The 13971-nt window shown below is 32.4% G+C and overlaps 1 protein-coding gene across 1 annotated transcript; it reads left to right on the top strand.

The window, feature by feature from the left end:
• Positions 1-1274: 1274 nt before the first annotated feature.
• On the top strand, positions 1275-13767 carry LOC131846290 (probable cytochrome P450 9f2). The gene is made up of 10 exons (XM_059195553.1): positions 1275-1499; positions 4241-4404; positions 4889-5005; positions 9045-9250; positions 9619-9754; positions 10059-10145; positions 10645-10860; positions 11492-11589; positions 12145-12313; positions 13295-13767. The coding sequence occupies exons 1-10, from the start codon at positions 1291-1293 to the stop codon at positions 13462-13464; spliced, it is 1572 nt and encodes a 523-aa protein (XP_059051536.1). The 5' UTR covers positions 1275-1290; the 3' UTR covers positions 13465-13767.
• Positions 13768-13971: the final 204 nt, after the last annotated feature.

Here is a 13971-nt window from a genome sequence, read left to right as displayed (position 1 = left end):
ATTACTAAGAATTCTCTTCCCCTAATAACGTTTAGTGAGCTTATTTTAATATAATATGTTAGTACGGATTTATGTACCTTTAAAACAGCAAAATTATTAAAATCAAAGGAACGTGGTTTTTTAGTTCACTACAAACATACAAACAATCAAATGATTCCTTTTTATAATATTACGTACCTTCAAATGGGTTGAAGCTGAAAATCAGTGTTTTGTTCCCTGAACAATGTTCCAGATGTTTTTGTAGGTATAAAACACAATTTTATAAATCTTATGTTGTATTATGTATTTTTATATTCTTATGAACATGTTATGTGTGTGACTAGTAACAAACAAATAAACGATATATCTATCTATCTATCTATTAGTGTAGAATAGTGTAGATATGTAATAGATGTAGGTATTTAACCTATCGACCCCAAAATCTTTATTAATGTAAAAATAGCGTAAGAGCGTTACAAACGTTTGCATGTAATGATTTGTCGGTTCAAGAGCCTTGAAGCAATAGCTACCATCGACTTCCATGCATGGACGGTCACAATGATAATTTACCTATCAACAGCACACTAGGGATGTGCCATACAATATTTAATTATCGATTATTTTTGTGATTATAATAATCGATTCTTTTTATTCAATACAAATAAAAAATACTTTATTTACTTTTCAGTACATATATTACTCATATATTATTATTATGTAAGCATATTAGTATTGATATATTTACCTAAGTTAGGTAAATACCAAAAATATGTTTTTCTCATTACTGCCCTTCAACCGCTTTCTGTTTTTACACAATGATTAGTAGGTAGTGATCGCCCTATGGCATTAAGCTCGCTAATGATACATTTATTTTAAATAGTGCAATAAATAATAAGTAAATAACTCTGCAATATTAACACAGAGCCATCTTGTGATGAACTATGCAGAGTTTTGTGGATTACAGTTTGTTTTTCTTTTGGTACTTCCAAAAAAATATTATTATTCACAGACGAGTTTTCATCTATATGATCTAAGAAACAAGTCGAAAATAAAAACAGTGTGGTCTTGTTTTTTTTAATAGGTCAGCATAAAAGTTAGGAATGTGGAAAAATAATCGAGTATTAAAATTCTATTATTATTATATGTGTATTATGTCTATACTGGGGACTTAAAAAAATGGTCTGTGATAAAGAATCGATTATTTGTTGAATAACAATCGGTTATTTATTTTTCACATCCCTACAACAGAGTCAATTGCGCAGAACCGTCATTACTCTATCAAAAGCGACACTGACTGGTGCCTTGTACAAAATGATCGCCGAAATTATAATATTTATAGTCACTACCGTGTTTTTTTACATACTGTATGTACATAAGAAAATACATTACTTCTTCAAAGAGAGGGATGTGAAGTTCTTACCTGGCGTTCCCATGTTTGGGAACATGTATCAGAGTACGGTTGGGAAAAAACATTATTTGGAAGATTTGGCTGCTGTGTATACAGCTTTTCCAGATGAAAAGTGAGTTCATTTTTTGAATTATAACGTACGGAATTTAATTCCACAATTCAAAATCAAATTCAAATTCATTTCATTATAACGTTCGAAATTTAATTCCATAATTGAAATTGAAATTGAAATTCATTTAAATTATAACGTTCGAAATTTAATTCCATAATTCAAATACAAAAATAATTTATTCATGTAGTACATTTTAGACGCTTATAAACGTTAAATTTATACATATTTTATTATTTTTGTTCATGATAATATAGTATGAGATTGAGAAAGTGGAGATAAAAACTGATAGACAGACTTCATCTTCGACCTATGTAGTATACTATAGGCAGTACCATTCCATTAGGTGTTTTTTTTTTAAATTATAACGTTCTAAATTTAATTCTATAATCATATTATATACTTATAACATCATACTAATACATATATTACACTCATAACTATAGATGTTTGACTGCGAGGAATCGAATCCGCGACCGGAAGTAAAGCGATATTTTAAACCGCTAGATTACCGAGGTCGGTGTAATAATATATTATTAGTGTAAATAAGTATTTATATACTATGTGTACTCGTATATACAGTTAATACCTATACAATAGACAGATGTATCTTAGACTAGCTGTGCCCGCGGTTTAGCCGCGTTAAATTTCAATATATAAATAACCTATGTCTTATTCTGATGTATAAGGTATATTACTGTAAAGTTTCATCAAAATCCATTCAGTAGTTTTTGCGTGAAAGAGTAACAAAAATCTTTCGCGTTTTCACAAACTCTCGCGTTTATAATATTATTAAGATTAAGATATTTAAGATCAAATTCAGTCATAAATGAAGATTACAAATATACAAATATCACTGAAACAAATAAAATACCTACGTAATATTTATACAAAACATAATAACACACTACTCTTTTATCTGTCGGTCATGTCTGATAAAAATTATTGTTTATATACAATACTAATACATATGCAAACATATATATGTATATTATATGAGTATATACCTACGATAAGATAATTAGGGTTGCAATAAAAAACCGGTGCCATAAAAAATTTACTGCTTTATGTCTTATTGATATTATAAACGTGAAAATTTGTATCTATGGATGGATGTTTGTTACTCTTTCACGCAAAAACTACTGAACGGATATTCATGAAACTTTACAGTAATATACCTTATACATCAGAATAACGTATAGGCTATAAATTTCACGCGAGTAAAAACGCGGGTACAGCTAGGATTGAATAAATAAATAACTAGATACTCAGCGCCATCTAGTTGACTTTTTTTAGAAAGCACAATGGCAAATCACTTGAACGTCTAAAGTAATGTTAGGTTTTAGGTATATCATCATATAACGCCCTTTTTCTTCGAACTATACTGATGCTGTTGGCCGCAGCTGGCCTTTACAGTTTCACCGAACGATAGGAGGGGACTACAGTGTCACTCAGAACCTGCGGAAGGACTTATGAAACGGCTAACTCCCGCCTAACGGATACGACTTTAGTTTAGGGCACCGCTTAGGGTCCGAACCTCGGCTCAGGCCGTCGTAACATCGATCCCACTTTAATAACAAAAATGAATACAGTAACTAAATATTAGCTAACAATAATTACTAGTTGTCGAAATTTGACCATCATTAATTTAACAATCAATAAGACTATAGACAAATAATATCAAAGAGAAACAATGTTAATCTATTCTCAATTTGACCATAGACTGACAATTAACAAAAGAGTATACATGCGTTAGTAGGTTAAATACATGTTAGTGTCTTTCATGTTTTTTATGCACAATTGGAAAAAAGAATAGAATTCTGCACTCCATCTCTATATAAACTATAAGAATGCGAAATTTGGTACTTCTCTGTCCATGCAATTGTTATTAAAAGGAGTATAAAGTTTTTGCTTGATTTTTGTATTTTTTTATGGATGATAATGGAATGGAGCACCCGCCTGCGCTAACGGTTTACGCTGGCGGGGCACCAGTGGACGGTGATAATGAACATGAGGTCAGGTCAGTTAGCCCATCGTTCTTGGTGAATTTATCACGATGGCTTCCAGGGGGAACCGCGTGGAGGTCAACCTGACATGGTACATTGCTAATAATGGGGTCATTATGGATTAATTACTAACAATCCCCTTTCCCCCCATCCTGCTTTTTGTTGAGGTAAAGAACAGACTCAACCTTTATTATTTTCTTATCTATGGTATTGTCTCTATAAAATATAGATGTAAGCTTTATGATTATTGTCTTTGGTTAAAATGTCTAGGAATTAAGTTATAAAGTAAATTGTATCAGAATATATAAGTAAAGTATTAAAGAAGTGATTACTGAAAACAATAGTGTATTTATTGTGAACATTTACAAATAACATTACTTTTTGTATTAATTATAATGAAAGTGCCTAGAATTCTAAATGATTATTCAAAACAGCTTATATTAATGTATGAACAAATACTAATGTCAGGGGGAAAGGAGATTGTTAGTAATATGGACTGATGATCTTATTGCTAGCAATGCACCATGTCAGGTTGACCTCCACGCGGTTCCCCCTGGAAACCATCGTGACAAATTTTTGGTTAATTTGTCTCGATGGGCTAACTGACCTGACGTCATGCTCATCTTATCATCCTCCACTCGTGCCCCGCCAGCGTAAACCGTTAGCGCAGGCGGGTGCACCATTCCATTATCATCCATAAAAAAAAACTAGTGTCTGATACACCAACATTCTTTACAGGTACGTCGGCCTCATAGAAGGTGGCTCCCCGATAATTATAATCCGTGATCCTGAATTGATAAAAACAATCACTGTTAAAGATTTCGACCATTTTGTCAACCACAAGCAATTCTTCGACCCAGACGTGGACCCGTTGTTCGGTGGAAGCATTATTATGATGAAAGGTACTTTCGTTTTATGTACTCCTAGTACTCTACAAAGACTTGAATATGTACATGGTGAGGAGGGGGAGGGATTGTTAGTAATAGGGACTGGAGAATCCATTCCTAGCTAGTACCCTATTTGGTTGACGATAAGGAAACTATCCTGGTTAATTCCTGGTGACTTCCCCCTGATGACCAACCTAACCTGAATTTTTGGTTACACTATCGTCCTCAATCGATGCCCTTCCAGTATAATCTGTTAGCACGAGCACAATATCATTACCATCATAAAAAAATACATGTTAATTCCTTCCTTTCTTTTTAGAAAACTTTCCTTCTTAAAAGGCCGGCAACGCACTTGCAATTCCCCTGGTGTTGCAAGTGCTCATAGGCAGCGGTAATCACTTACCATCAGGTTAGCAGCAAGCTCGTTTGTCCCCTGTGCTATAAAAAGAAAATGGTCCTATATTTATCCATGTATTATTTACATTTAATTTATCCACAGATGACAAATGGCGTGATATGCGCGTAACTTTAAGCCCAGCCTTCACCGGCTCCAAGATGAGACTGATGATGAACTTCATGACTGAAGTAAGCCACAACATCATCGACTATTTGAAAGGTAATGTTGAATGATCTATAAAAACTAGGTAATAGAATAGATTCCCTGCTGTTATAGGCGCTCATAGGCTACGGTAACCACTTACCATCAGATGGGCCATATGCTTGATTGCCACCATCGTAGTAAAAAAAAAATAGAAACTTCGTGAGACTGATATCAAAATCTTTATCAATTTATTTATTATATTTTATTTCACCAAACGTGAATTATGTATATATAGAATACTGGCTGTTCCCGCAAAATCGTCCGCGTGGAATTTAACTTTATATTTCTAAAATAAATGTAGCCTAAATTCCTTCTTATTACATCAGCTACCTACCAAAAAAAGTTCCGTTAAAATCGGTCCAGCCACTTCAGAGATTGCCCGGAACAAACAAACAGACATATAAAAATTGTAAAAAATGTTATTTTATTTATATACATATTTATTTATTTATATATATTGCATGTAGTAAAAAACGGTTATTTCAATATTACAAACAGACACTCCAATCTTATTTATATGTATATATGAACACTACGATGATAGAAATACTATTAAAAAATCGAGAACACGACAAACGGGCCTCGCCCCTTATCTTTTTATCGCATGTCGACAAAACCAGTTTTGCAGTTCACACAACTTCGACTATTGATAACACCCTTGACCCCATGTGTATATTATATATTATATTATTCAAAACTACATATAAAACTATATAGTTATATATATATATATATATATATACTCCTCCGAAACTGCTTGACCGATTTATGAAATTTTGTATGCACATTCAGTTGGTCTGAGAATCGGCTTGATCGAGTTGTCCATTCCTAATATATTTTTATTTTTTGGTAATTTTTTTTTATTATTGCTTAAAGTACCGATTAAAAAATACATACAAAGCAAAATTTTAACCCCTATATCACCAACCCCTATTTTATAATAGCTATTTTAATTTATACGGCAAAACAACGTTTACGGGTTCAGCTACTTATTTCTATATTCCTTACAAGATAAACAGAAAAACAGGTGTACTTTTTCACTATCATATATATAAGAAACCACAATATATCGTCTATTGGCATTTCGTTTTATATTTCAGGCTTACGTGGTGAAAATGTATAAAAAACTCATACAGGACTATATAACATAAATACAAAGTGAAAGCTTTACAGCCAGTGCTCACTTGAATAGAAACTTGATAACTATGAATAACTGTCAATATCCCATTTTAAAACCTGAAGTTCATGATATTTTTAATATTATGTTATTCATGTTAGTGTTAGAATAAAATAAAAATAGTCTACATTCAAATGAACTAAAGATAAACACTTTTGAATAGCTTTTTTTTATTTACTGACGCATTCGGAATGCAGATTCTTACAAGATGCTCTTTTCAGACAAATGTTTCATTATTTTATATATTTCTTGAATGTTTCATTTAATGTTAGTCATAGATACAGACATATAGTAGACAATTAATAGTGTCTTTAAAAAAAATAAAGAAAGTCAGTTGAGTTCCTTGCCAGTTCTTCTCAACTAAACGAGCAGGTGAACGGTAGGGAAAAAAAATTATATTAAAAAAAATTTACGATAAATACTAATAAGAATAAATAACAATACAATATAGACTAAATACTACTTGGTACCTATAACGTAATAGCTCTAAATCTTAATTATCAAAATATTCATAATTTACATGACTAATGTAACAAAATAAATCAGTTTTATTGCCTGTAGTAGACCAGCCAGTGCCTACGGGCACTCTTTTATTTGGCTGTATTCTTCGGATTAATGTAGTGCTCAAGTTTATACTCTGTATATTATTGTTTAGTAGTCAGTGGTCAGGTACAAGAAACGAGTCTACGCCATGCCTATTTATATATATCAGGTTACGTCATATCTACGTCTTAAATGAACGAACATAATTTACATAATCAAGTTATTTTATTTATAATGGTTATTATAATATTAATTATAAACATATATTTACAAAAATAAGTAAATACATACAAATAAACAATAAACAATTATATTTATAAACTAACTTTTGCCCGCTGTTTCGCTCGCGTTAATTTATCCCCTTAGGGATGGAATTTATTAAAATCCTTTCTTAGGGGATGCCTACTTCATAGTAGCTTTATGCATGCAGTCTCAACCCGATCAGTTTAAAATTGACAAAGTTTTATATAAACTATATCCCCTATTTTATCCCTTTGGGGGTAGAATTATTCAAAATTCTTTCTTAGCGGATGCCTATGTCATAACATCTACCTGCATGCTAAATTTCAGCCCGATCCATCCAATGGTTTGGGCTGTGCGTTGATAGATCACTACGTCAGTCACCTTTGAGTTATATATATTTAGATACAAATGTTTGTACCGTACGAAATCGCTAGACTAGTATTATAGTTGACAGATTACTTTTAAACTATTTAAATAACATAAATGTCATAGTTATATTTATAATAAATATTAGACATAGAACATTATAACATAGAAATAATAATACTCATAATAAATTATAATCATCGTTAAAATACACGTCAACAATATTATCTACTTATAGATAAACAAGCTACTCGCCCCAACTTGCCACGGGTAACATGTATTATATATATAAACCTTCCTCTTGAATTACTCTATCTATTTAAAACAATCCGCTTCAAAATCCGTTGCGTAGTTTTAAAGATTTAAGCATACGTAGGGACAGACAGCGACAGCGACTTTGTTTTATACTATGTAATGATGTACAAATTCTAGAATCTTCGGGTGAATAGGTTAATCAAATAAATGGTGTCCCAATTGCCTAATGTATGGTCACTTAACTCGTGCAAATTGTAGATATAACCTTGTATAGGCGCGCTGTATACGATTATATAACGTATGTACATACATCTTAACAATTGTAGTCCTAGACATGGTACTCAAAGTTTCAATTCTTGTCCCTGATTACTACCTGATTGATACCTAGACCCGCTAGGTAACGAACTCTGAAAGAGGGCGAGCGCAATAGAGCTATGTAGGTCGCAGTACTTTTTTTTTGTGTATGATAATGGAATGGTGCACCCGCCTGCGCTAACGGTTGACGCTGGCGGGGCACCAGTGGAGGATGATAGGATGAGCATGAGGTCAGATCAGTTAGCCCATCGTGACAAATTCACCAAGAATTTATCACGATGGTTTCCAGGAGGAACCGCGTGGAGGTCGACCTAACATGGTACATTGCTAGCAATGGGAGTTACTAGTTCCCATTACTAACAAAACCCTTCCCCCCAGGTTGTAGTACTACAGGTGCTACAAACACCTGACAATGGCCCAAACAACGCAATAAAAAAAATAGATAAATGTACAAGTTTTGGTTTCATCAGGTCAATAAGTTAATCATACCGCCTAATGTATGATCACTTGTGCAAATTGTAGATATGGCCTTGTACAGACGGGATGTACGAGTATATGACGGCCTCGGTGGTCTAGCGGTTTAGCACACCGCTTTACTTCCGATGGTCGCGGGTTCAAATCCTCGCACGGTATAAACAATTGTATTCATTAGTATGATTGCTTTTATCTGTCTGTCTATTTTGTATGTATTTACATAATAAAAATATATAAGTATTTATATCAGCTGTCTAGTACCCATAGCACTTATGTGTTATGTAGATTGTCCTGATTGATTTTTATTGTTATTATTACATAGTATTTAGATGTCATGTATTTGGGGCTAGATGGCGTTGTGTGAATTGTGCAGGCTTTTTATTATTATTATTCTAGAATACTAAGATGTCATGTCTCTTATTATGTAATTACACTGCCTAATTTTATCCTACAACCAAAAAACAACAAAGCAAGCTACTCAGCGCGTAAAATAGATGAGACTGAGGCATCCACCCAAACGGCTTTTTACAGTTTACCTTTGGGACATTACTACCAGAGGTAAACTGTAAAAAGTCGTATTTACGACATGCAAATAAAATCTTTTGTAGCACACGGGACATTAGTACCAGAGGTAAACTGTATAAAGTCATCTTTATGACAAGCAAATAAAATCTTTTGTAGAGCATATATCCGAAGAGATTCATGTTGATGATTTGGTGCGTCGCTATACCCTGGACGTCATCGGGTCAGCAGGCTTCGGTATTCAAGTGAATTCTGTGCGAGATAAAGACAATGAATTCTTCAAAATAGGCATGAATTTGTTTACCTTCGACTTTCACCAGAAACTGGCATTATTTATGTCCGCTCAATTTCCTAAACTTGGAAAGGTAAAATAAAGTTTTATACCTTTTAATTACTGTAACGCTGACTGTAAAATTGTAAAATTATCAAATGACTGGAACAGTTACACTTTAAAAATTAATAAAGTAAATGAAATAAGTAATGTAGAGAATATGAATAAATTTTGAAATAAATAAATGTAATATAATATGTATATATGAAGTTACAAATGTAAATATATTTACTAAATGTATTTATTATAAAAAATTTAATAATTTTATTACATGTTACATAATATAATTACTTACTTATAATATCTATTTCTCCTCAGTCCACCTAGACAATACCAAATAACTAGATCCTTTCGCATCTATAAATTGTCAAATCTTTAAATTAACTTCAATATTTGTTACAGAAATTGGGAATTACTGTATTTCCGCCAAGGGTGATGAACTTTTTTAAAAATACTATCACTGAAACGATAAGTTACAGGAAAAATAACAATGTGGTACGACCCGATATGATACAGCTATTGATGGAAGCTTCGAAAGGTAAGTTTACAATTTTAAAAACTTAGCCTAACTTAAGAACTAGTGTCATACTTATGGATTTTTCGAGTAAACATATATTGGAATTTTATTTTGAGAACCTTACTTTTTATCTTCTGAATTACTTTATTTTTAATTCATATTGCTTAAAAATCGAATAACTCAAGCATCTTTGATAATACCTTTACAAACGAGCTACGCTAATTTGTTTCGGGGAATAGATCTATTTAGGTTGAATACAGATATCGTATTACTTAAATAATGGTTTTTTTACGAAACAAAATTTATATTAATATACTTATTCCAGGAACATTAACAGACAGTAACCCTGAGAAAGAAGATGTCGGATTTGCCACTACCGAAGAGGCATTAAAACAGAAAGGTGTTACAAGAGGTAAGACAATAAAATTAAAAATATACAGCAAGAAATTTTATAGAAGAATTGCAATTCTTAGCGAACTTCTATAATTGCAAGCAGAACACTATAAAATATAAGCCTTCGCTTGTGTAAACTAATAAGTTTTTTTATGTATTTGGAATGAAAAACAATCTGAAGGCCTCTGTAATCACATAGCCTACATATATGAACAGCTCTATGGATAACACGTCTTTCCAGAGGACTAAGATGTCATGCCTCTTATCCTGTAATTTCACTGCCTAATCTGCAGAGTACAACCGAAACACAGGTTACAAAAGCAAGCTAATTGGCGACTGAAATAGGTCAGACTGTGGTACCAACAGTTGACATTTTAGAGTCCATTTCTATATGCAATTTGGAGAAATCATACCACGTTTTATTTATTTTTAATGAGTTCCTAATATTTCGGCATGATCACGGGTAAACTAGTGGTAAAGCTCCCTTGATTTTTCCATGATCATATGATTGATTCTAGAATGGACAGAAGATGAAATAATTGGACAAGTGTTCATATTCTTCGCCGCTGGATTTGAGAGCTCTGCAGCAGCTATAACTCTATGTATTCACGAATTAGCCCTAAATGAGGAGGTCCAAGAGAAACTGTACAAGGAAATACAGCAACACCAAGCAAGCAACACTTTGTCCTACGAGAATGTGAACCAGTTGAAATATTTGGATTGTGTTGTAAATGGTAAATATAATTTGAATTAATTTGAGTAAAGACTCACAATAATTAAGTTAATTAACTAGAAATTAACATATTTCGTTTTGGCAAAATTGCAATAGCATATGCTGGTGGTCACTCTATTCTCCCTAATTAGAATTTAAAAATGAATCTGTATTTTTTTAAAGATGTACAAGCATATTTGAAAAAAATAAGAAGATTAGAAGACAGAGCTGAATTCTTCTTAGCTCTAAATGACGGTAGATTTGGTATATCATAAGAATCTGCAATAGACCTACATGAATGATTCTGACATATGTACAATAGATGTAAGTTCAGATATGACGAGAGATAGGGATCAGTGCAATTAGATGACATACTGCGCCGACCGGCAAGGCAATGATGATGATGTACAATTGATTGAATTATATTATATATCTTGAAGATATAGGATATTCTGTAAATACAATGTGAGGTGTGATAAACTTTAAACAAACAAAGTTGTCACATTGACAACAAAAACTGTAAATAAGTGTAAAATAATAAATAATCTATGCCAGTCTTCATTACTTCAATTACGTGATATATTATATTTAGAAATAAATTCTATATTATATATATGTAATGATGATTTTGGATGTTTTTTATGAATTTATAGAAACATTGAGAAAATGGACAGCAGCTATCTTCATGGACAGAATGTGTAATAAACCATACGAACTACCCCCACCTCGGGAAGGAGGAAAGCCTTATCGTGTAAGTGTATAATACAAATTACATTTCTAATATTTATTTATAAATGACATACAACTACATTTCACTTATATTCATTGTTAATTTAATCACAATAACTAAGTAGCAAAATTTTTTCAAATTGTCGGAGATATTAGGGAAACTTTATAAATACCTAATTCTTTGGGTAGTGTTACTTAAGATCAGGGATGTAATATTACATAGTACTACTTATATCATAATAATCCTTTGTTAATTATTAATTACTAGTTGTGCTCGCTGTTTCACTCGCGTGAAATTTATAACCTATATGTTATTCTGATAAATGTATAAGTTATATTATTGTAAAGTTTCATCAAAATCCATTCAGTAGTTTTTGTATGAAAGAGTAACGAACATCAATCCATATTCACAAACTTTCGCGTTTATAATATCAATAAGATTATTCATACTAGAAACATTACTAGCAATAATGCACTATATAATAAAATTGACAACATATCAAATAACACCAATTTTTCATATTAATTAAAAGTCTTTCAAGAAGACCACACTAATACTGATAATTATTGTCATCAGCTAAACCCTGGAGATGTAGTATACAATATGGTGAATGTCATTCACATGGACGATAAGTATCATCCTAACGCGCAACAATTCAATCCAGATCGCTTCTCAGATGAGAACAAACACAAAATTGTACCATTCACTTTCATGCCATTTGGAATGGGACCGAGAAACTGTATCGGTAAGTTGAAATTTGTCTTGCTCTTCATCATTCATTACCATAATTTTATTATGTCTATCCACTGTTGGATGTAGGTCTTTCCCAATGCCTTCCACTAAGTGCGATCTTGCTCCTTCCGCATCCATTAATTTCCGGCTACCTTCGTGATGTCGTCGGTTCATCTTGCAAGAGGGCCTGACAGTCCGTCGACCCGTCTCTCTCTTGTTTATTATTTTTAACATTTCTTCTTCTTCTTCGCCTTCTTTCTATCTTACTTCTTCATATCACTTATTGTTAATATTCAGATTTCTTATCTTATAATATATGAACATGATGCAACATCTATTGCTTTTTTTCGAACTGTTCTAATGCTATTAGCATCAACTGGCCTTTACAGCTTCACTATACGATAGGTGGCTAGGGGGCGAGTGCAGATGACACTGCAAACCCACGATAGTACTTATGGAGCGGCTGAAGGCAAACTCCCGCCTGATGGATACGACTTTAGTACATAGGTACTAAAGTCGTATCCATCACTAATAACATTAACTATTTCAGTTTCTTTGTTGTTTATATATTTCTATTATCGATACTTATTATCTAATTAAATTTTAAGATTTTAACAAATCTGCATAGTTGCTAACGATTTCTTGTTTTTGTTTCCCACGGACATATACTCTGTGGTCCTTTTGATTTGTTTCTATATATTATTATGTTAAGAGTTTCCAGTTTAAATTCTTAATCTATTATAATTAAAATTTTAATTTCGAGTACATAGATTTTGACCAAGGTTTGGTCAATCTATGGATTACCAATCTATGGATCATAATACAAAATTCTATTCTAAATCTATTCATTCGCTTGTTTCTAATTAAACTTGATAACAATTAAATTTATATTTTCATTTTATTACGTACGATGTATGAGTAAAAGAAACTTAATTTTAATAAATAAGTAAATACAGGTCTCATGAACCTTAATTTTAATAACATTTTATTTTAGCTTCTAGATTTGCACTTCTTGAAGTCAAGGTATTCTTATACGACCTGGTCCTGAACTTCAAAATCGCCAAAAGTCAGAAGACTGCAGACCCTATACGTTTACACAATCTGGACTTCAACATCAAGGCGACGGGTGGTTCATATGTGAAATTTGAACTGAGGTCTACATAAATGTCATGAAGAATGTAGATCATTGAACCAAATGATTTAAAACGGCCGGGAAATATCACAGAATGAAATAACATAAACACATAAACCAAGTTAATAATAATAATAACCCTGGACAATTATCACAGCGCCATCTAGTCTCACGATAAGCTGAACTTATGTTATTGCTACTAGATAACTCAGATTTTTTTTGTAAATACATAATATACATAGAAAACACCCAGACCGATACAAACAATGATACTCATGAATACAAATATTTGCACCGTACATCGAACCCGCGAAGACCACCGAGAAGGTGAAAAAATTAACCTACAGAGTAATAAGGTGTGCTAAATATCCCGAGGGCGTGAATAGTACAAAAAAATCACCTCTCCACCTACAGAGTAATAAATAATATGGCCTCTGAGATTAGTGACTGATTTGCTTAATAGACCCATAATGTTAACCCACGATAAGACAAACGGTACATTATGACCGTAATAAACCAATCAGTTACCTATGAACCGG

This window comes from Achroia grisella, unplaced genomic scaffold, assembly GCF_030625045.1.
Source record: "Achroia grisella isolate CSIRO2021 unplaced genomic scaffold, CSIRO_AGI_Agris_v1 utg509, whole genome shotgun sequence".
Classification (NCBI taxonomy): domain Eukaryota; kingdom Metazoa; phylum Arthropoda; class Insecta; order Lepidoptera; family Pyralidae; genus Achroia; species Achroia grisella.
Note: the sequence above shows the minus strand (reverse complement) of the source record. Positions and strands in the feature narration are given on the sequence as shown.